The sequence below is a fragment of the Zonotrichia albicollis genome, chromosome 1 (genome assembly GCF_047830755.1).
Source record: "Zonotrichia albicollis isolate bZonAlb1 chromosome 1, bZonAlb1.hap1, whole genome shotgun sequence".
In the NCBI taxonomy this organism is placed as follows: domain Eukaryota; kingdom Metazoa; phylum Chordata; class Aves; order Passeriformes; family Passerellidae; genus Zonotrichia; species Zonotrichia albicollis.
This window is the reverse complement of record NC_133819.1, coordinates 10,650,127-10,672,882: the sequence shown is the minus strand read 5'-3', so window position 1 is coordinate 10,672,882 and position 22,756 is coordinate 10,650,127. Positions and strand designations below refer to the sequence as shown.

General features: G+C 42.0%; 1 protein-coding gene across 3 annotated transcripts in view; it reads left to right on the top strand.

The window, feature by feature from the left end:
- The first annotated feature begins 4,324 nt into the window (after positions 1 to 4,324).
- LARP4B (La ribonucleoprotein 4B) overlaps positions 4,325 to 22,756 on the top strand; it is a 56,715-nt gene continuing 38,283 nt past the window's right edge. The window contains exons 1-2 of one of the 3 annotated variants that reach the window (XM_074555156.1): positions 4,325 to 4,466; positions 22,392 to 22,526. In XM_074555156.1, coding sequence (XP_074411257.1) covers positions 22,446 to 22,526 — 81 coding nt within the window. In that variant the 5' untranslated portion in view covers positions 4,325 to 4,466; positions 22,392 to 22,445. Of the gene's footprint in view, positions 4,467 to 4,754; positions 4,777 to 4,962; positions 4,984 to 22,391; positions 22,527 to 22,756 lie in introns of those variants that run through there. The other 2 variants (XM_074555093.1, XM_074555206.1) reach the window with 2 other exon arrangements.

Below are 22,756 nucleotides of genomic sequence, written 5' to 3'. Positions count from 1 at the left end.
TAAAGACTGTAAAGCCCAAGTGTTTCAGTACATCCAGTGACTTTTGAAGGTTTGATTTTCTGACTGTTCAGTTCTAGGTTTAGCTTCCAAGAACGCTGCATTATTTGCAGTTCCTCTTTGTACAGATTTATCCTCTTAAGCATACCAAAGACCTTTTTTTCCCCCTGTGAACTATGAATCCTAATTTAAAAACTTACAGAATCACAGAATGAAAGAGGTTGGAAGAGACCTTCAAGGTCATCTAGACCAGCCATCAACTCAGCGCTTCCACAACCATCCCTAAACCACATCCCCAAGTGCCACATCCAAGCACCTCTTGAACACTTCCAAAGACTCCACTGCACTCTGGGCAGCTCATCCCAGTGCCTGACCACTCTTCCAATGAATATTTTTTTTTTTTAATATCTAAGCTGAACTTCCCCTGGCACGACTAAAGGCCATTCCCTCTTATCCTTTCATTGAGTTTTGACAGAAGAGACTGCCCCTGACCTGGCTACAACCTCCTGTCAGGGGGTTTTGGACAGCAATGAGGCTCCCCCTGAGACTCCTCCAGACCAAAATGTAATTTTAAGAATATATCACTAATACACTGAGAAATAACTTACATGGTCCTTTTTATATCTGATTGACCACAGATCAAGGAAAAAACAATTAGTTAGTCTAATCTTGCTTGATTTTTGTAGACTAAGGGTCCAATCACTCATGGACATTGCTCCTTCAGAGGTGCACTCTCTCTCCTGACTGCTGAGTATGAGAGGTAGAAGAAACAGGAGTAGTTTCTACTATTACACAGAGCACCCATGAAATCTGTAATATTTCACTCCCTTACTTTCAATCTGTAATATTTCAAGTGTGTGAGGACACACACTCCTCAGCTACCAAGGAAAACATCAAACCTTTTTGATCTCAGCAGTGTGCCATTAAAAAACAGAAGCATTTTTAGAGATTAAGTTCTACATCCCCCACAGTGAGAATGAGAAGGGGCCCAGACAGGTAGAAAACTCCTATAATTTTCCAGAAAAAGTGTTTTTCCAAGTGTTGCATGGGAATCCAGCTTGGGAAGATGTGAAGACTGCATGTCTAAAGGGGTAAGGAATTTTGAGGTCCCTCAAGAACAAGGATATAATGGGGCTTATCATGTTTGAGAGTTTAAAATCAGAATTTTTTTTTTTTTCTTTCTTAACAAGTACTGCAGTCTGCTGAAAAATGGTCTGGCATTAAAGAGCAAAATCATATTGAGTTCCTTTATAAAATAAATTTTTAAAAAACATTAGGTAGACTTTTAAGCAATCAATTGTTTCTACAGTGGCTATGTGGTGACCACCTTGAGGATCAGTGACACTCCCAGCAATGCTTGAGGTGCTGTCTGTCCTTCAGAACACCCACTCTCAGAGCTGGCTTATTCCTTTTCCTGATCAGGCTCCATCCTATCAATCTCTCTCTGCTCAGGGCTTTTTCTCATGACAATTCTGCAAAAGTGAACCAACTGGCTATGGAAAACATCCCCTTGTTTGCCCAAGAGTGAGCACTGAGATGCACTTCCCTCAATGAACAGCAAAGCTTTGTGTCCAGGGAGGCTGAGTTCATTCCTTGCACTGGGATGTTCTTTATTTCCCCGACTAACAAGGGATTTTTAACAATAAAGTGACATCAAGAACATTATCACAAAAACCAAAAGGCTGTTGGCTGTCCTTAAAATAGGTCTTCTAATTGCTGTATTGTCTCAATGGGAATTTCTGGCAGACACCTGGAAGGCAAGCATACGAATCTTATCAGTAAGGATTAAAAACTGGATTATCCTACCTGGATTAATTTCTGAGATGCAGATAGGCAGCAACACATGGTACAGATAACTATTGACAATGGTTGTAAGGTGATGTAGTTTCGCCACACATCAAGTAGAAGACAAGCTGAGGACTGGGAGCAGTCCTGGAAGATCCTTTCTAGACTTTTCTTTTCCCCACCTAAGTCCCAAAAGGAAACCACAGGTTTTCCTTTTGCCTAATTAACTGCAGTTAAAAATAGATGATGATCTGGACTAAATAACTAGGACTGTTTGACAAGACTTGTTTGTTCCTTGGTCAAGCAGAAGAACTCTTGAATTTTGTGGGGCTCACTGCAGTTTTATATAACTGAAGATTTACTCTATTCCCCAGCTTGGGAAGAGGGAGAGTTCTTGAGGCTGGGAAGTTGGGAGAGTCCTACAGAGACCAGCAAAAGTCCCTCATGATCCAACCAGAATGTCAGGTGCCTGCCTCTGTCTGCATTCCATTTTCTTCCCGTGCAGGATGTTCAATCCAGCCTGGCACTCTCCAGCCCAGGAGGAAGCAAGCACCTAAAACCAAAATGCATTTGTGCTTCCCAGCAGTGTCTCTGCTTGTCAAGCCTTGGCAGTGGCAGAGAGCAGCCATCCTGTGGGGACTGGAACTCGCTGTTGGAGTGAAGCAATGTGTGGATCCTGCTTTACAAAACAATCCTGCTGCAGCCCTTGTCTTCCCAGGATTGTTCCTCAGCCCTTTGCTTCCTCTGCCTTCTCTTCCTCCATGCAATGAATAGTGGGAGGCTGGTGAGGCACTGTGTGAAAAATGTGTGTTTAATGATTGGCTTTTTGCAAATATTAAAATGAATATTATATGTCTTGCATTAGAAAGTAATGCTGTATTCATTCTCTTAAGTAGTGTGTTAAATATAGTTCTGGGTTATAAAAAAAATGTTAAAATAGAGACTATGCTGTGTAGGTTACTTCTTTTAAGGAAAGGACTCGCAGCGAGATAGCAGCCACAGGACACCTGAATCTTTCAGAGAAAGAGAATTTATTGCTTTCTTATCAGAAGAAACGAACTTCTTCCTCCCTCGAAGGTGCTGTCAGGATTCAGAGGAAGATGACGATGACCAGACAGAATCCTGTGTTTGAATGGAATTGATGCATCATGTATGAGGTGCATGAATATGCAACAGGCTGTTGCTTTTAAGGGTTAATCCTCTGTTAATGTGTGTCCTTTTTCGGGCTCGTGCTGCCCAGAAAAAGGTACCCGAACATCCGCAACTCCTTGTCTCTATTGTCTCATATTCAATTTGTCCTAATTCAAATTTTCCAAATTATTATTACTCTATTTGTATTACTATTTTTATAACCATTTTATTACCATTAAACTTTAAAAACAAGCGATTGGCGTTTTTCACACACTGGAACACATTTCCTAGAGAAGCTGTGGATGCTCCATCAGGCCAGGCTGACGGGGCTGGGAGCAACCCGGACCAGGGGAAGGCGGCCCTGCCCATGGCAGGGGGCTGGAACTCGATCATCTTTGAGGTGCCTCTCAAGCCAAACCATTCTGTGATTCTATGAGCCAAGACTCTCCAGGCTTTCACAACCCTCATGAAACACAAGGCTGTCACTAAATACTCTTCTAAAATTTTCCGATTTCAGTTTATCACTTCCCTTTGAGCCACAGCTGCTCACTGACACAGGAACAGCTACAGCAGGAGCTGGGACACCCCGCGGTAACTCCGGACAGGCTCTGGCCCCTCCCGTGCTGCCATGGCAGGGCTCCAGAAGGCGACAACGTGCCCGGTGTCAGCGCAGCACAGCCCTGGGCGTGCTCCACACCCGCAGCCCTCGCTGAGGCCCCGCGGCCTCGGGCACTGCCCCGGCCCGCTCCGTCCCTCGGGGCTGAGACACCGCCCGGGGCCGGCTGGACACTGCCGGAGACACAGGCGGAGACAGCGGGACAGGAGGCGCCGCTTCCGCGACATCACCCGTGACCCGCCCTTCCCTCCCTTCCATTCCCTCCCTCCGCTTCCCGTTCCTTCCCCCTTCCCTTCCCTTCCCTTTCCCGGCTCTTTTCCCGCCACTTCCCAGCGGGGCTACGGCGCCTGCGAAGGGACAAAACGCCTCCGGCGGAGGGAGCGAGAGGGAGGGCGGTGCCGGCCCCGCCCCCGCGCGCCGCTCCGCGGCGGGTGACGTCAGGCGCCTCACGCGCCGCTCCGCGCGTCACACGCCGCGCGCGCGCCGGGGCCCCCTCCCCCCTTCGCCGCTCCGCCAATCCGAGCGCGGCGGCTCCCGGCCGAGCGGCGCTGGCCAATCCCTTCCGCCGGCGGGGGCGGGACTTCCGCCGGGAGCCGGAAGCGGGTCTCTCATGCGAGCGGGTGGTTGAGTCTCGGCTCGGAGACGTTTCGGGCCCGGAGCCGCCGCCGCCCCCCCGCGCCCCCCCCCGCCCCGCCCGCCCCCGGCGCTGCCGCCGCCCGCGCCCCCTCGGCCCCGCCTCGCGCTCCGCTCTCCTCCTCACGGCATCCGGCGGCGAGGCCCCGGCGGCGGCGGCGGCGCGGCGAGAGGCCCCGGCGCCCGCGGGAACCCGACAGGAGCGAAAGGCCCCGCGCCGGCGGAGCCCCCCCCCGCCCCCGTGCCCGCCCGCGTCCCCCGCGCCGAGCCCCGGCCCGAGGGCGGCGGCGGCTGTTGGTGACAGGTGAGTGCGAGGGGCCGCCCGGCCCGCGCCCTCCGGGCGGCGGCGCCCGCCGGGGCCGTTCCGCAGCCGCGTCTCCCGGTGCGGGGGGATGGCGGGGCCGAAGGGGGAGCGACACCCCCCGCTCCGTCGCCCCCTCGCACCGGGGAGGCGGCCGGAGCCGCCATCTTCCCACCCGAGGCGGTTCCCGGGGGAGAGACGGGAGGGAGGAGGAGGAGGATCCCGGCTCGGGGCCGCGGTGCCGGCGGGGGTAGGGCGGGCGAGCCGCCGGGGCCGCTCCCGCACTGCGGCCTCGCCGCCCCGGGCACAGCGGGTGAGCTTTGCCCCCGCGCCGCCGGGGCCTTGCGGGAGAGCCGCGTGTGCCGCGGGCCGAGCGGGAGCGGGGCGAGCGCCGGGGGGCCCCGCCTGCAGCCGGGCCGGATGGGCGGCCGGGACCCTCCGGAGCAGCGGGCGGTGCCGGGCCCTGGCCCGGGGCTCCGGGCACGGCGCTGACTCTCCACGGCGGCCGTGCCCCGAGCAGGTGAATTGCCGGCGGGCCGGGGGAGCGCTCGGGCCCTGCGCTGCCCCCGGGATTTCGTTGTTGTTGGGCCTTCGGAGTTGTTTTCACTCTCGGTTTCAGTTTGTCCAGGTGCTCGAAATTACTACGTAGCTTTGTCCGCAGTTTGCACAGATGTGCACTTGGCAAACAGTGTTTGTTGTGTGAGATTCCTGTGTGGCAGATAAGTATAATTATTTTTATTCTGCAGGTAAGCGAATTGAGGCAAAGTGGTTAGGACTTGCCTGTGGCCACAGAGAGAGAGCTGGTTTCAAAACCACTGTTTAAACTTGAGTCACTCTTGGGGTAAAACCATGGGAATTCTGGCTTCCGATTTTCCTCTTGTCTCTGGCCTAGTTTTGTTGGCCTCTGAATCCTTAGGAAAATTGGAGAAGGAATCTTTCTCTAGTACTGCCTCAAGGATTGCTGTTGGAAGGTCTGTCTTGTGGTTGAAGTTTCGTGTCAGACTTACCTGTTTTTTACAGATTGGATAAATTCTCAAAGGTCAAAGCGTGTTGTATTTTTTTTTTTTTCAACTTGCTGGTATTTCACAACTCTTGGGCTTTGATTCTGGTCTGGTAACTTTTTATCAGTTGAACTTTCACTTCTCCCTGCTGATTTGTAAGCATTTCTTCAAGTCAGTTCTCAAGATATAAAGCTAATCAACTTACTCACTCTAGCTATTAGAACAACATTGATATTTTTTATATTTTTAATTTTTTTGGGGAGGACGTGAAAGGGAGGTCAAAACTAGGCTGAGGCGTGATAATATGCTTACAAAAAGCAGTCTAGATTTTATGTATAATGTCTACAGAAAATTTTATGCTTCTAGATGTGTTGTCATTCATGTGGGTATTCTCTATACAGAAGCCACAATAACGTCTATGTTTAGTTGGCCTCACATTTTGGGGGAAAATAATCTTTATTCAAATGGAGGTAAAAGTGTTCTTAGATGAATTACAAACATTGAATTTACAAGCAGAAAATTGAAAGCATTTGATCTCTTGAATGTTCCTTAATAAACAATTGTATGTAATCAGGTCCTTAAGCACACACAATGTTCTGGGTTACATTGAACTGTTTACCTTGTCATTTTTTCCAGGTGTTTTTTACCCATTTATACACAAACACTGTGAAGGACTAAAGGTGTAAGCACACACAAGCATGTGCTGCCTTGGTTGCTTTTTATGGCTGGCTGTAGTGCCAATATACACAGAGAAAGTACAAATGGCTGATATGTATTTGTTGTCTATAGTGCTTAGATATGGGGCTGTATCTTAAATGTTTCATTACAGAGCAAAACAGAAGATCTGGAACTGGAGGCAGTTATGGGAGCTTGGGGGTTTTGTTTCTGTGAGACATACAGATACCATGTAGGCAGTTTCTGATGGTGATGCTTTATTTCTATTAGAGTGAAGTTAAATCCTTGGTTTATTTGCTGAAATGCAAAGTCAATAGAGGCAGGTTTGTCTCATCTACATGTTCTGCACCGATCTGTTGCTGCGTCCCTTATTAAGTCTCATATCTCGCAGCAGCTTTGGCTTTAAATCAGTTGAGAGCTTAATTGGCATGGTAATATAAACTCTTTGTTAAATATTTATTACATTACCTCACAGAATGCACATGCTAGACACGGAAAAGGCATGTTTGTGGCCATAGTGCATGACAAATCTAAAGTGACAGCTTAAAGGTAGCAAAAAAGGAGTTACAAAAAACAAAGTAATTAGGTGTAGATGTATTCCATCAGTTTGATTTTTTTTCAAACTAGGTGGCTTTTAGGACCTTCAGCACTATTAATGTTTAATTCCATGGTGTCTATATATATTCATCAGGCATTCACATTCTCGTAAATTAACAGGTAAGGCACACAAATGAGAATGTAAAGCACTTGACTTGACTCTTCTCGTGCCTGTGCTTCAAGGAGCAGGTTTTGCAGAGGCCGCAGCCTTATCGATCTTGAAGAAGAACACTCTTGCCTTGGAGGTGTGAAGGTGGCTGTGGAGGGAGCTCACAAATGCAGTGTCAGGAGGGCTGTTGCTGGCAGAAAGAGATGAAGCAAGCAAAGAAATGTATTCTGGAGTCTGGAGATGATTAAGCTTTGGGAGTCTGATTTGTGTGTGTGTTCGTGTACGCACATGTGTGCAAAACTTACGTGCCATAAGGCATAATAAATGTGGTTTGCAAAGTTCTCTGTTCCTCTAAGCATTTACTAGCAAAATGACATTTTTGGACAACAGGTCTGTCTAAGTCTTAGACAAAGCTGTAGAAAATAATCTCAGGCTTCATTTTTCTTCCTGCATGTAATCAGTGATACTCGGCCACCAGGTGTATTGGAAGTCTTGTGCATTTGCATTTAGAATGGGCACACAGGTATGAGTAGGAAGGGCAGGATGTTACAAAACAGGACGTTGTAAGGAAGAAAATTAACCCTCTCCCTGCAGTTTTGAAATAGGCAATGAGCTATGTGTGGAGAGCTGTGTAGAAGATGACAATAAAAGCTACTCTTGTAGTAAAGGCCCTGGAGAGGTGTTTGGGCAATGTTGTTCTGAAAGCAAGGCAGGCACGTGCTAAAATGAATACTCTGATTTTAGTCCATATACAAGATCTAGATGGGTGGATTTCACCACAGAAGCCACTAATTGAATTATGATGGGGAAAGTGATGTAAAACTTAAAACTAGCGCTATTTCAAAGTTTGTAATCCCTTAAAAAAGAGAAGACACACACACAACTCCTTCCCCTGAACTGATAATGTGCTTTGTCAAAGGCACCAGTTCTAACTGTATTTGCATTTTCAAGCTAATGCTTTGGGAAAGCTCTGTTTTCTTTTTCTGTGCATTAACTCCTCTGTGCTAAACTCAAGTCAAGCTAGTGTATCAATAATAGTTAATCACAAAAATAGCATTCTGAAGCAACTTCACTGAATATAAAACTGAGTGATATTTCACCTGGTCAAAAAACCTTTTTATACTGTAAGTACCATATAATTGAAGAAGACCCATTGCTATTTGAACAACCCGTTTCTTTTCTCTTTAAACATATAATGACTTTGACTGTCTAATGATAAAAATATGTCTACAACCAACAAGTTTGAGGCACTTGTTAGAAACAGACCAGAAGTCAATTTCTGTTCTACCCATTCATCTTCTTAAGTTCCATATAAGTATTACAAGATAGAAACAATTTCTGTTAATTGCTTCCCAGCTGGTGGTACTTAAATTTTGGTGATGTGATGCAGGCAAGGATTTATGAAATCACTGGGTCTATGACATCTGTGTGTGTAGCTGTTCCATCCCCTTGCTAAAGGAGGGTGCCCCCTCATTCAGAAGCAGGTGCTAGGAGCAATACCCACAGACAACAAAGGCACTTTGGAGTGCTCAAATTAGGTGTGACTGTAATACAGCATAAATGTGTGCTTAGGATAGCCATGGCAGCGTTCATTCTGTGATGTGTGCTGCTGCAGGTATTTTGTGTCTGGGTATGTGTTTCAGGAACAACAATTAACTCCAAAATTGGAAGTCTGACAGAGGTTACTAATATGTGGCTAGCTGCTTGGCCTAGAACATTGCTGGGAATTGGGGAAGCGCTGTTTTGACACCCTGATGAATCACCAATTTCTTTGAGTCTTAATCTTTTCGAATGCTCTCGTTTACCAGGGAGGGCTGGGCTATGCATGTTCTGGATCCTGTCAGTCCAGCTCCTTAATGGGTAGTTGAATGATGTAATACAAAAGGAATCAGTTGTTCATAAGCTGAATGGATTGCCACCTCTGCACTTCCAGCAGCTCTGTTGTTATTCTCATAAGGCTGTTGGCATGTAAGGAGCTGGTGTTCCAGGAGCATATCCTACAGTAAAGGTTTATTCTGGATTGCCTCTGTGGCCCTGTAGAGTTCAGATATATCAAGTTCAGTGTATGTGTATCTAAGGTAGTGACAGGTATACCCAGCTTTGAGTTCTGGACTGTTGCACATATAGATAGAAATATAGATGCCTATAGAAATGTATAGACATCTGTCTGCTGTGGTAGCCTGTGATAAATTGGACACAATTGCTTTATCTGTTAGGGATTCTTTTCTAAAATTCCAGTATCACTTTCATTATTGAAAACAGGAAACACTGGCAACACAGACTTCGGAAATTACACCTTCAGATGCTATCACAATTTCACATGGGATATGTTCAGGAATGCACTGAGTTTTCAGTGTGAAGAACATACAGTTATTTTATCTAAAGCTAATGCTGGGCTTTTTGGAAGGCTAAATACTGTATCACCTTATTTGGCTTTTAGATTTCTTGTGGTTTTTTGAACAAGTATCTAAACAATATTTTCCCTTTGTATGGGTTAATTCTCTCTTATTGGCCCTTTCTCCTGACTTCTGGAAGTGAGCAACAATGGTGAATACTTTATTGATACTATTCATAAGGCAGACTTCCATCTGTCTTGTTAGGGGAATTGCAGACTTGCTTAAAACACTGTAGATTTCTGTTACTCTGTTAAAAGTGTTTATCAGTGTTTCTCAGCCCATCTAATGTTCTGCAGTCTGTTTTAAGTGAAGTATTTTATAGTCACAGGATGCCAGTGATCCGACAGGGAAACCCAAGAAACAAAATATTAGTTAAATAGTAACTATGTTGAGAAAAAAAAATCATAAATCTCATTCAGCAGAAACTTAATGAAAGGTTTGAAAGCTTTACAGTGATGTCTCTTGGCAGCTTTATGGTTTTGTTTTCGGTCACTGTTGGTATCCATATGCGTATTTTCACAGGTTGTGATGCTGTCACAGGTTGCCCCACAACAGAGTCTGACTCTGACTGTTGTTCAAACAAGGAACTGATGAATCAACAGGCCAATGTCCAAAGTAGCTTGCTTTTCCATACCCCAGTGCTGAGATTTTGCTCAAATGTTTGATGTATCCTCCTGGTTTCTGGTTTTTGTTCTAGGAATTAAAAGTAGAGCAGAACTGAAGAATGTACTAGGGCATGGTTACTTTAAGTGCTGAGCTACCTGTGTGTGCAGAATTTGCAGTCTTATCTCAGAGTTTCATTCCCATTCAATGTTGTTGCTGCCCGACCGATAGGGACAGAAAATGGTCACCATGTTGCTGTTTAAAGCAGCAAGGCAAACAATTTGGTCAGAATATCATTGTCTACACTGGCATCTCTCCAGGATCTTGGCTTTGTGTCCCTGCTCAAATTTAAAGCTTCTTGTCTAATTCTTCATAATAAATGTCAAAAAAATTATGCTATCAAGAAGGGAAGGGACTCTTTTTAATGAACATATGTTACAGCTTAGTTTATAGTCTATATTTTATGATTATAATTAGTTAACACTGTGTATTCTAACTGGAGTCAAGGAATAAGTGAAATTTTTAGAAGGGTCTGTGCCCAGTTATTTTGACTTGCAAGGAAAAATTATTGTCATTAAATCCAAGCTAAAATATTGGCAGTCCATCCTTTAACTGTGAGTCAAAACCTGAATTACCAGTAGTTTTGATTACAGTGATACTCTAGGAAGGTGGGGTACTCTAACTGTGAACAAATGTGCACCCAATAGTCTTTCATTCAGTGATTTAAAACTAGCAAGAGCTGCTTCTGGTTTCGGTGAAGCTTGCAATGGAGGATGGTAGCCTTTATTAAAAGAGGAAGTAATGCTAAAATGACTGAATTATTGGAGTTAAATCCTATTTTTGGTGAAGAGGTTAATGAAATGATCATTGGCAAAAAACATTAGTTTCCTTTTCTTTTACACAACCTTAAAGTTAAATCATGCTTCTTCTGTAAGTAGTTAAATTTCAGTTTAGATTTGGTCCTTAAGATGTTTCGAAACTTAAACTAACATTCTAGGTCAATGACTGCTTTTCAAGTCATCTGAAAAAAACCAAAACGAAACCCCAGAGATTGAGGGGAGTTCATCCCAGGCTGTGTATTGAAATAGGCTTTGCATTGTCAGTGATTGCTGTATGCATTGGTGTTGGGACAAAAATTGTCACTGTACCTTTTTGCTTATCACTGGCATCATCAACACCATACGTGGTTATATTTGCCTCTCACTTGGACTTTATGTAGGTACAGATCTTCTTCTCTCCTCGTTTTCTCAGGCCTGTTGTGAGGGAAGATATATTCCAGGAGGATTGTAATGGTTGTCCCTTTGGTTTGCATCAAATCTTTTCCAGAATTCTGGTTCTGTGTGCATTTGAATTTGAGATCTGTGGTGTTAGATTTCTGCTTCCCTGAGTTAGGAGTTTATTGTATGGTCCCAGAACACCATGATAAAGAACTTGGCAAATTGGCTTTGAAGCTGTGTGTGTGTCTTAAATAATAATTCAAAGTACTAAAAATATTAAGAGTCCTGGAAATTCCATATGCAGCTTTTGACCTCCTCTTGCTTAAGTGCAATGCTGATTGCAGACTTGAAACGTGGAATCCAAGTAACAGCAATATTCTAAGATAAGACTATTAAGGTCTGTTAAAGAAGGTCAGCCTTCTAACCTCACCCTTGGAACTGCACTGAATATTAACCCTAGAGCTTCAAGTGGTGTTTTTAGTCTTGTCTTTCATCATAAAATGCTGCATCTGCTTATGCCAACTTTGGAATTTTTTTGAGAAAGATGTTGTTCATAAAATCCTGCCCAGCAAAGCTGGGTTAGTTGTTTCCTTCACCTTTGCCAAGTGTCCTGCCTGGAGTCACAGGCAGGCTGTGAGTGCTCCAGCCACTCTCTGGCCAGCAGTGTAGTGAAGAATGCGGAAAACTTAGAGCTGGTATTGGTAAATCGTGAGGAGGAACATTCAGTAATTGAAACAAGGAAGTTCGTTGTTCCCAGCATTGCCAAACTCACCCTCTTCATGCACAACATTTAACTTGTTCCCTCTAAGCAAGTGCTAAACCTCCTGGAAGCTCAGCATGTGTTACGGCATTTGAAGATTTAGTGTTTCTTTGAAGAACTGGGAAAAGACCATCAGTTGCTGCCTCTTAGCTTTAAAAACTTGAAGCAGCTAGTAAAATACTTTAGAACTGGCAGTTGTTTTGTTAAACAAACAGAATTTATGGAATGACAGGCCCACTCACAGTGAGCCTGAACGTGCTGAGGTGCTGGTGGGTATGTTATCCAGCAAAGTTCAGAATCATTTTAGTTTTCACTCAAAGTCAGGAGTCAATTTGTCTTAGACTGAAACTGTTTCTCACAGTGAAAGTGCAACAGTCTCCTAAACTTGACTCCTCTGTGTGAGTTCTTAGCATGCTTAATTGTTGCTTCTTTCAGCACGGGAATAGGAAAATTAACCTTACACTTCCCTTCAATAGCTACTTTAGAGAAAAGCAAACACCAAAAAAACACCCTCACCTGATTGGTTAAGGGAGAGCAGGCCAGTTATGTGGAGAAGGAAGGAAAACAAAGAAAATACATTATTATGCAAGATATTATCTTTGCACAATAATTCATATGTGCATGAATTCAGAGAAGGTATGGTAGGATGAGACAGACTTGGTGTCCAGAGTGCCAGAGTAAACTCACCTGCTGGAGATAAGATTTCTGTCAAAATAGAGAATAGTTTGAATGAAATGGATTATACATCTATTTTCTGATAGCCTTGTTAATCTCCTTGTGAAGCCTTGGTTGGCTATGGGAAGGAGCAATGCAGGCCTGTTTTAAGAGTTCAAGAGTTTAAGCTACCATGTAGTGTTCTGTAAATGACTATTTAAAAATAGTACAGGAATGAGCAAGTTTTTGGGAAACCCAGTCATTAGTGCCAACAGGTATTTGCTCCTGCTCTGTCTACTCCAGGGCCAGCTTGAATTTTCTCACCAATTCAATTTACTGTTTCTAATCAATTGCTCTTCTGCTTTCTGTGTGTATAGAAGTGTTGTGCAGTTTTTGACTCATGTCATGTTAGTGAAAACAAGCAACATGGATGGTGGTTGCTTTAGGTGAGGTTTTGTATTTGATGGTGCTAAAATTTAGAAACATACTTTTGTGATGCTTTCCATCACTTTTCCCCCATCATTTAACATTTGCCTGAAATGACAATTTCTGGATCAGTGAGCAATATTTGATATTAAATATTGGTATTACATTAAAAGCCTGGAACAGTCTCCCAGCTAATTTGTTGGCATAAGGACCTCTGAAGTTAATGAAAAGCTTTGGCTTTCAGAGAAAATCCAATTAGCCTATCAAAGACCACCCTAAAAGATCTAGAATTAATATTTCTGTAGAAAGTAAATATTTTTAGCAGTTAAATTTATGCATATTAGTAAAAATACCAAGATTTTTCTTAGTATTGCTTCAGCTGTGGTGTTTGCAGATGAGAATCCTACTGGACTGGATGCTGCAAGCATAGGCTGTTGCCTTGTAGGTGGATGGGAATCTTACAAGAAATCAATGTGAATAGTGCTTTGTATATAATATGTCTATGCTCTGATGAGATTATTAAAATATATTAATTAAAGAAAAAATCCTGCTGAAGGAAGGAGCTTCCATCACATCCTGCAGTTTCTCTTAACCCATGTTAGGCATAAATATGAGGGGGTTTATTTACTTAATCATTATTTAGGCTGACTGGGTTTAGAAGATTATATGAAGAATTAGTTTGCCTCTATGGTTATACTTATTTAACAAATGTATTCCAAATGTAGTTTGGAAGCAGAGGCAGATATGAAGTGCTGTGCAGAGTGTGGGGTCCAACTGTAAGCTTGTCATTCAGTAGCTGCTTTAAAGCATTGTTTGCCCTGTATTTAGGCTTAATGAGTTTTCTGATTATTTCAGTGCAGAAGAGGCAGTGGCTTGCACTGGCCTGTCCTTTCACTCTTTAATTCAGTACAGGCAATATTCAGTCTGCTGGGGTTTCTGTTGTGAAGGTCCTGCAGATATGTTACTGTAGCCTTTACTTTCCTTTTTTGGTTTTGGGTCGTTTTGGGTTTTTTTATTGGTGATGCTTTGTAACAGCAGCAGCAGTGATGTGGAGCTCAGCTGTTGAGTTCCACTGAGAGCTGGAGTTGTGCTCTGTGCTCCTCTGCTTTCCTGGAGCAGGACAGAAGGGTTGATGCCCCCAGGCATTCAGCTTGAGTCCTCTCTGCTCTGCTGCTGCTTTGGTGGCCACAGAAGTGAAGTGTGTGTGCAGGCACCTACTGTGTAGTTCTGTTTAACTGTAGAAGGGGGTGTTCAGATTTATTCCAATTCTGGTGATGTTTTCTGTCCTGGAAAAGTAAAAAGTTGCACCAGAGCTGGGAGTCAGGCAGGAAGTATAATGCTTACAAATGTAAGGGAGGGCAAGTGATGGAGCATTTTAGTGAAAAATCATTATTCTTCAAGGTACTTAGCTAATCTGCTTGAGTAACAAATTCCTGATCTGTTTCCTGAGAAAGTTAAAAGACATTTTTATTCAATGTGAGATGTTTTCTGCTCTTGGTAGGCCTTGGTAATGAATGTAGAATGTGTAATTCTACGTTCAGCTTATCAAGAGAGGACAGGTTGTGGAGGACTATGATCATAATTAATTTATATTAAGTTAACATTCCACTTTTCTGAATTCTTATGATTTGGTTGACCTGCTAACAATTTAATTTTGCCATTTGAGGGGTTTCTTAGAAAATGCACGAATCTGAGAGCTGAGAGATGAATTTTAATTAAGTGTGGTACTTTTGAAATCATAATCTGATAAATATCTTATCTGGCACGATAGTTATAATAGAAATTAAATATATATCTTTATGAATAACCTGCAGGGTGTGTGCAGTTAGTCCACTTACAGTGAGGAAAACAAGCTTGTGGCTTTGTTATGGATGTGCAACATGAAGCAACTGCTGCTAATTAATGAGTTGAGTTTCTTAATGTAATGTGCTTCAGCCTGCAGTCAGGAGAGTGCTGCTTCAGATTTGAAAACTGAGAACAATCCATAAGCAAACTGAAAACTGCTCATGACACAATCACTCTTGTCTTCAAGGCACATGACATTCTTATAAGGCATAAAAATTTCTTCCTAGTGGCTTATTCCTGCTTGGTAGGCGCTGCTAGTGTTCTTAAATGGTAAGATTTTTGTGAGGTTATACACCATTAAACATCTGGTTTATTGCATTACTGAGGAGGATGTGAGCCACAGGCTTCTTGGTCCATCTCTGGAGTGATGTTTGAGTGCACATCAGATAATAACTGCATGTGTAGTTTCTTGGTGTGCAGGAGGGCTGCAGAAATTCTGTGAGAGACCATTGAGTGTAGTGAAATTATTTCATTTTCATTACACACATATTTTAAATGCAGTGCATAAAAGACTAGATACAAAAAATATAATCACAATACAAAAAATATATACAAAAATTATAATAATAATTTTTTATTGGTGGAGGTCATCCTGTTATCTTCTGTGCACTGTTGACATCATCTTGTTTGGGGTGCTGAGTAAGACTGTAACTTTACCCTCTTCTCATTTTTCTTGTTCTTCACTGAAAGAGTTTTTCGTATTGCTCTGTACAGAGTCCTCATCATTCACCAGTATCAGGTTTCTTTGGTATTTTATCACCCTTGTTTAGTAACTTGCTGCTTGGCATCTTTTGGACAGCTAATTACTGTAATGATCTGGATTTCCAGACTTGCAGAGTAATCAGTTCTGATGTCTCTTCATGGCACAGGTTTCTATGTGAGTGGGAATGTTCAGTAAATGATGAGAGTTGTGAATTGCTTGGGAAGCCTCACACAGAAATGCTTTATAGATCTTTAAATTAAAAAATGCAGCATTCCTTTTAAACAGCAAGATTTACTATTGCAGGCTTTTTAAAATGAGACTACATTTTAAGGGATAATTAATAGAATTGCAGAACAATTTTGAGGCTGTCAGCCTTATAAACAACAGAAGGGATTAAAAAAAAACAGTTGTGAAGTAGGTGCAGCAGCAGCAGCTCTGAATGATTTGTGTTTTCTCTTGAAGGATGTTAAAAAGGTACAGCATTAAGGTTTAATTGTTCTTCTGACACTGCAGTTCTTGCTGTTGCCTTGTGCATTTTGAAGTGCCTTGAGTTTGCCAAGTGTTCTGTTGCAGGTTTGCCCCCAGTGCTTAGGTCCATGTTCCTCTTCAGGAACCCAGAAGTTGCATTATTCTGGAGAGTGCTGGGGCATAAGTAATTTCTTGGCAGGAAGGAAAACTGAAACAAATCCAATGGTACTTTTCTTGGGTTTTTTGAAATCTGACTTTGCAGCCACCATGCTGGCACGTACACTGGATGCTTGTATGTTTTGAAACCTTCATCTGACAGACTTGCATAGATCACTGGCTCTAAACACTAAGCTCCAGAGGTGAATTTTCAACTTTTCCCCCAACTGTTGAGCTAATCAGCAGTTAAACAAATTGAGGACCTTGTGATGATTTTTAGTAGTAGTGCATTCAAGACTTCTGTAGACACATGCTGTGACTAAATATTTATGTCGTGTCAGCTTTTTAATTGCTGTTGTGTAATAGAGATTTTACAACTGATGTAGGCACAGTGATGATTGCAGAGATGGCCACAAACAGATATGCTTTTAGTGCTGTTAGATTTCTTATTCACAGCTATATTATCTGCTGTGGTAATGGAACTTCTTCGCAGTATATTTTATTTTAAATAATGCCATCCTTTGAAAGCTGGATTGCTTGTCACATCTGTTCTGTAAAGGAACTGATTTCCTGCTTTGAAGGGAAAGATGGAAACCCCTGAGTTCTGTCACAAGTTTTCTCTGTGGGCATGATGCAGCTTGGATGATGTTACTCATCTACAGAATGGCAGCATGTGCCCCATGCAGCAGGATGATGGGTCAGTTCTCACAGCTGAGATGTTTTTTTGAAAGTATCCTCAAACAACCACCTGATGAAAATTGCAAGTTTGTATCAGTGTTTATGACACTAAGAGGGAAACTCTCAGCCTTTCAGGATTAGGGTTTTTCCAGTTTTTCTTGATGATGCTGTATAAGCTTAACCAAATATCCTGTATTTGAGTTGGCTCTGGGACTGAGAACATGATTAACTCGTGATATATATTACATATGCTTTGGCTACTCACAAAGCTGGTGAAGCTAATAAAGAAAAGTTAAACTTTATTTAAAGAGGAGCTAATGTATTAAAATTTTTGGGAAAGGCATCTCTTATTTCTCATATAGATGTCTATGTGATGTCTTCAGCAGGTGCTAAAACTTTTCAGAGCTGAGGTCAGTGGTAGTCTGTGGTGCATGGTCAGAAAGAATGTTCCCTCTCACTGTAGAAAGAGGATTTCTGGCTTGCAGCTGGAAGTTTGTTATGAGGCTCAAGTTAAGCAGTGCACCTCTGTTTGGAAAACATTTTAAGCTTTCTCATGTTACTGAAGTGTATTTCTGTATTAGCCTTGTGAAAACTTAATCTGTGTTTAAAGTTTCTAAAATGTTTGCTAGGAAGAATTCTGCACAAAGCCAAACTCAAATCTACTTTTGTTTGTACTTGCTGGAAGAGCAGTGAAAAGTTCTTTTATTCTAGTGAGCTTTTTTTGCTTTATGCTGTTGCTGTTTGCAGGGTGAAAGTTAGTTGTCAGCACTTGCATTTGTAAATCTCTTTTTAAGGGCTGATTACTCTGGGCTGAAAGTTGGCAGGCAAGATCTCGGCCCTAGAGCATTGTTTGGGGTTTTGCATGTTTTTAAATAACAGATCTATGTAACTGATTTGATTGAGGGAACACATGCTGCTACTCAGACTATAGTAACTCTAGACAGTGAAACAGAGTGCAGAAAAGAACACTTTGAATATGAATGAGAAAAATTAGAGATATCTACAGTGAAAGCAGGAGGATTGGGGGCTACACTCCAGGGAGGTTTTTAGGGAGGCCAGCAAGAGCAGTAGGGGTTTTGTTTGCTGTGTAACAATCAGGGAGATTGTCTTTCCAAACGTCTTTTCCAAACTATTTGCAAGGTTGTGGTGCATGTGGATGCAGTGTTTATAAATACCTTCAGACAGTAGCACATTAACTCTGCCCATACTGAGATACCCAGACCTGCTCTAAATGCAGTGTAAAGGTTGGCTGGGTGTTGGCACCGCACTGACACACACGTGTGGCTTCTGGATGAGAGCAGTCCCAGCTCTGCTTGGCTTGGCACCCAGGCAAGAGTCATCATGTGCTTGTGTGCACTTATCTGTGCAGGCATTCTGTGGGCCATTGCTGGTTTGTATCTTCTGAAGTTATGGAATTCTTATAACTAGATGGCTTTGAAAATACTTCACAGAGAAGAACCATGCTGTCAGCTTTAAAAAAACCAAAATGCTACAACTGCCAAAAAAACCTCACAAAAACCTCAGACAAAAAAAAAAAATAAAAAATTAAAAATCAACTTTCCCCCGCCCCCAAACAAACCCCGTATCTTTCTGTTTGCGAAGGTGGTTGTGGGTGTTGCAGAGTGAAACCAGGAGGCTGAAATACCCGTGTTGCTTGACCAGATGGTCTCAATCCCTCCTGAAAATATTCTTGTAACTCCTCAGGTTAACCACTCACCAGGTGTCCACAGGGACAGATCTGAACAAGTGAAGGGTGACTAATGAGAAAAGGACTAATAAAGCACTCTTGCCCTTGCTGTTGCAATTACTAGTTTTGCAGATGGAGCAGTGTATTACAGTTTTGGGGAAAGCAAACATGGTTGAATATTGTGCTGTTTCTAAAGAAAAATGTTTTTCCTGTATTTTAAACTTCTCTGTCTTGGCTATTTACAAAACAAGTTTGGACTACTTTTGATAGGTCTCAATAAAATCTGGGCAGTTTCTCTTGGGATAGATATTGTAGAAATAAGTACTTGAATGTCTGTAGTAGAGACAAGAACAGAGTTATTCTCAAGTTGCTGAACTTGACTTATTACTCCATGATGGCCAGATGTCAAGCCAGAAGGATATAATGGTTTACTATATGCATTTGCAGAAATTGAAATCAATGAAACACTGGCCTAGCTTGCCCAGAGAGGTGGTGGATGCACCATGCCTGGAAGCATTCAAGGTCAGGTTGGACAGGACTCTGAGCAATCTGATCTAGTTGAAGATGTCCCTGCTTCTTGCAGAGGAGTTGGACTAAATGACCTTCAAAAGGCCCCTTTCAACTAAAAAAACTGCTCTGTTATTCTGTGATGAAAAAATTGTCATTTGATTGTGATAGCTCAATGTTCTGCTGTAGGTACTGCTGTCTCTATCCCACAAGGGTTTCCAGCTTGCATTTTTCTCTTGAATGTCTCCTGCTTATTGCTGCAACATTTATTTATGCAAAGATACATTGAACTGCTGACTGGTAAACCGTATCTTTTAAAGTCATGGACAAATTCACTCTTCAGTTGGATGATAATTTTTATTGCTGCATTAAAATGCTCTGTTTAACTTGTCATTAATTCAGCTGATAAATTCTTTCAAACAGTGAATATGTGGTTTCTAGAATTGCCAGTTATTGATTGTGGTTTGTATAAATAAGCTTTTTTATGAAGAGATATATCAATAGTAATGAAAAACATGCTAAAACATATCATATGGAGAGCTTTTAACATTCCATGGTTTTTATTGGTTTTCTCTTTCCTGAAGTATCCCTGCCTTTTTCTACAGCCCTTGTATTCTCTGCCATGATAGTCATGGGAGTCTGCTGCCATGTGGGTTTTGTTCTCTAGGAGTCCACAAGTGGCAGCTCTGCAGCAGGAAAGGTGGCATTAACTTTCCAGAACAGCCCTGCATGTGGAGTCCTTTTGAAGTATCTCACAACCACTGGGATTTTGCAGCTGAGCACTTGACATCCTGCAGACTTGTAGCAGTGGGGTGTATTAAGTGAAGAAAAGTTGCAACAGAAGCTCCCTCCTTCTGTGTTTGGGATCTTTGTGTATGGCTTGCTCATTTGCAGAAAGGCAAAGGCTGATCATTGTTAAAATCATGGGATTTGGAAAGCAAGTTTTATCCTCTTCAAACTAATTATTGCTGTTGTTTGGAGTGCCATTTTGGTACTTAGAGATCAAAATTCAACTTAAATATATGGGTTTGACATTGTAATTACTAAAAAGAATTTGTTTACAAGGTGAGTGGTATTAGGATGGTGTGTATCACAACAAATCCGTGTGTCTAATGAGAATATGATTATTAGTCTGAGTAAGCAAAGTTACCTATGGCTTCAATCTAGACTTGGCCTGGGATAAGCATCTTGCATAATCTCATCTAAGGGACTTCTGAAAAGCAGGAGGGTGATATGCTGCTCTAATTGCTGGTGGCTTACCCAAGGAATTGGGAGTTGCAGTGTGCACACTGCAGTTGTGTGATGTCAGGTTAGCTGACAACCTGTCTATCCTCAGCTGCAATTAATGATTTAGCTGGGTATGTTGGCCAGTCAGCAAATGCTTTAAAGGACATATATGTAGTGGAACTTTTCTTTTTGTTTGACAGATTCATGTAATTGCAGCTGTTTCCCTTCCCTTCCTTCATCCATAGACTGACAAAGTTCTGGTGTTAACACAGTGTGCCAGAGGATGGAAGAGATTGCAGCATGGCTCTGGACAGGCTGATCCTAGAAGGGAATGGGAATATGTGAGATAAATAAGTGACAGAAGGATGTAAAGAGCTACCTTAACATGGATATGGGGATCAAAATGCTGAGTAGATACCACCATTGCTGAGTGAAACATGCTTGTCTTTCTCTGAAGTAGCCTTTAGCTTATGACTCTGGACTAAAGCTGTGCCCAAGGGTAGTATGAACAGCAGTGGAGGTTGCATACAGCGAATGTGAAATCACTAAGGAATCTTGAGTTCTTTTTAGAAAGAAAAATTAATCCAAAATTTGGAAAGGCTAAACACAATTTCTTTAAAAAACATGAACAGAAGTGTTCTCCAAGAGGCTTAAACACTTCATGCAGTGCTAAATGTCTACCTCTTCCCATGCATGGCTTTGAGCAGCACAAAGTCTGGCTATTTAGTACTGCTTTTGAAAAGTTACTTTCATCTTGGGGATGGTTTTTGGTTGTTTTATAAAATATAAACATCCTGAATGAATTCCAGACTTTGTTATGTAACCTGTGAGTATATTTGTGTGTAACACTGTGAGGGATAGTGTAATTTCTTAGTTCCATTTTAATGTGGTTTTTTGTCTATGCCAGTTCTTCCTTAAGTAGTTTCTATTCCAGTGTGAGACACATAGTGTTAATAAAAGAAACTTCTGAGAATATAACAATGACTTGTGTTTCTTTTGAAAACATACTTTTTGTGCTAACTTCACATCAATAGCATGAGGTAATAAGCAACTCTTCATGTAAGCTGAAATGTTCATCTTCTTGGGGATGTCAGTATATTTCTTCTCTCAGCTATATGTACAAAATACCTTTTGCATAATCCTGTAATACAGGTGCTCAAATCAGTTTATACCTGAACATAGTAATTTTCTTTGAAAATGTTGGAATATATTCAGTCAGTTGCATTTGATATTTGCTTTTGTCCATTTCAAATTACAGTGTAAAGGAGGCTGATGGAAAGCCATAATGCTGTAGGACTGAAAGTCTTCTTAACTCTAGCCTTGGAGTCAAGGTAGCCTAAAAGGGGCTTATGTCCCTAAAGAATGGAACATTACCATTAACTTATATTTGCTACAAATCTTTACATTTTCATTTTAGGGAGATTGCATGTTTGGTTTCACCAGCTTGAAGACAATAAATCTTTCTCATGTGTTGTTACAGATACAGTACTGGAATTTCCTGTGAATAAAAAACTAAAAAAACATTTTACATCTTTTTAGAAAAGAAAAAATTAAAAAGCCTGTCTTTCACACCTCAATATTTACTTTGAGACTTCATGCTTTGAATTAGCTTTTATTGTTTGTTTGGCAACTTTTAAAAATAACAGCATTAAATAATAGCATCAAATTTCAAAGCAATGTCACTGTCAGACTTTCAACTCTACTGAGTTTTTAACTTGTTTAATCAAATAAAATAAGATTTTGGGATGATAGAGCAGAAGAACTGGTTGAGCATTACTAGTCTAGCAGAACTGTTGTAACATGTTTCTTAAATCTTGCAAAGATAAAATGACCATAAAAGTAGTTATGGAAGAAGGGTTGGTTTGTGACTAAATGCTTCTTAGTGAGTGGAGTCTGCAGATGGTATGAAGAAGTCATGGTTTGAAATGCAGCCTGAATAAGTCAGGTGAGAATCAAGAGAAACTTTCCCAATGGAATTTCCCTGCCCAGTGCTGTGGCAAGTGTTCATCTGTAATCCCAAGGCAGCCAGTGACTGGGAGCTGAGTGTGTCTGCAAGGTGGCTTTATCCTCATTTTATGTTTTCTCTGGATGCATAATCCCAGCTGAATTGTGTGGAAGTTCTTTGGGCCTTTGAGTCAGGGCGGCGTGTCTGGAGTGGCTGTGGTTCTCAGGAATTTCAACAACCACTTACAGAATCTTTTGTCTTCTTATTTCTGCAGCTTACAAAGGTGACCAGTAAAGTTCTCTCTGAGCAGCCAAAAAGCAGACAGCTCATGACTTCTGATCAGGACACTAAAGTTGTGGCTGAACCGCAGGTGCAGCAAGTACAAGAAGTTAAGGACGGTTCTCATCTAGTAAGTATTCTAATTGCATGTTCCCCTGGTGTGCTGTAGGAAACATTGTGTTTTCATCATGTCTTAATCAAAATTGTAGGTCAGAACATTTTAGAAGACAGTTGGCTGACAGAAAGCATTGAAACATTAAACAGCCACAACAGAGCTGTTGGAGGTGGTTAGTTCTCCATACTGACTAGAAACTCAACTTAGCTTGGCTTCAGCCCTTTGGGGGGGGATTTACATAAACT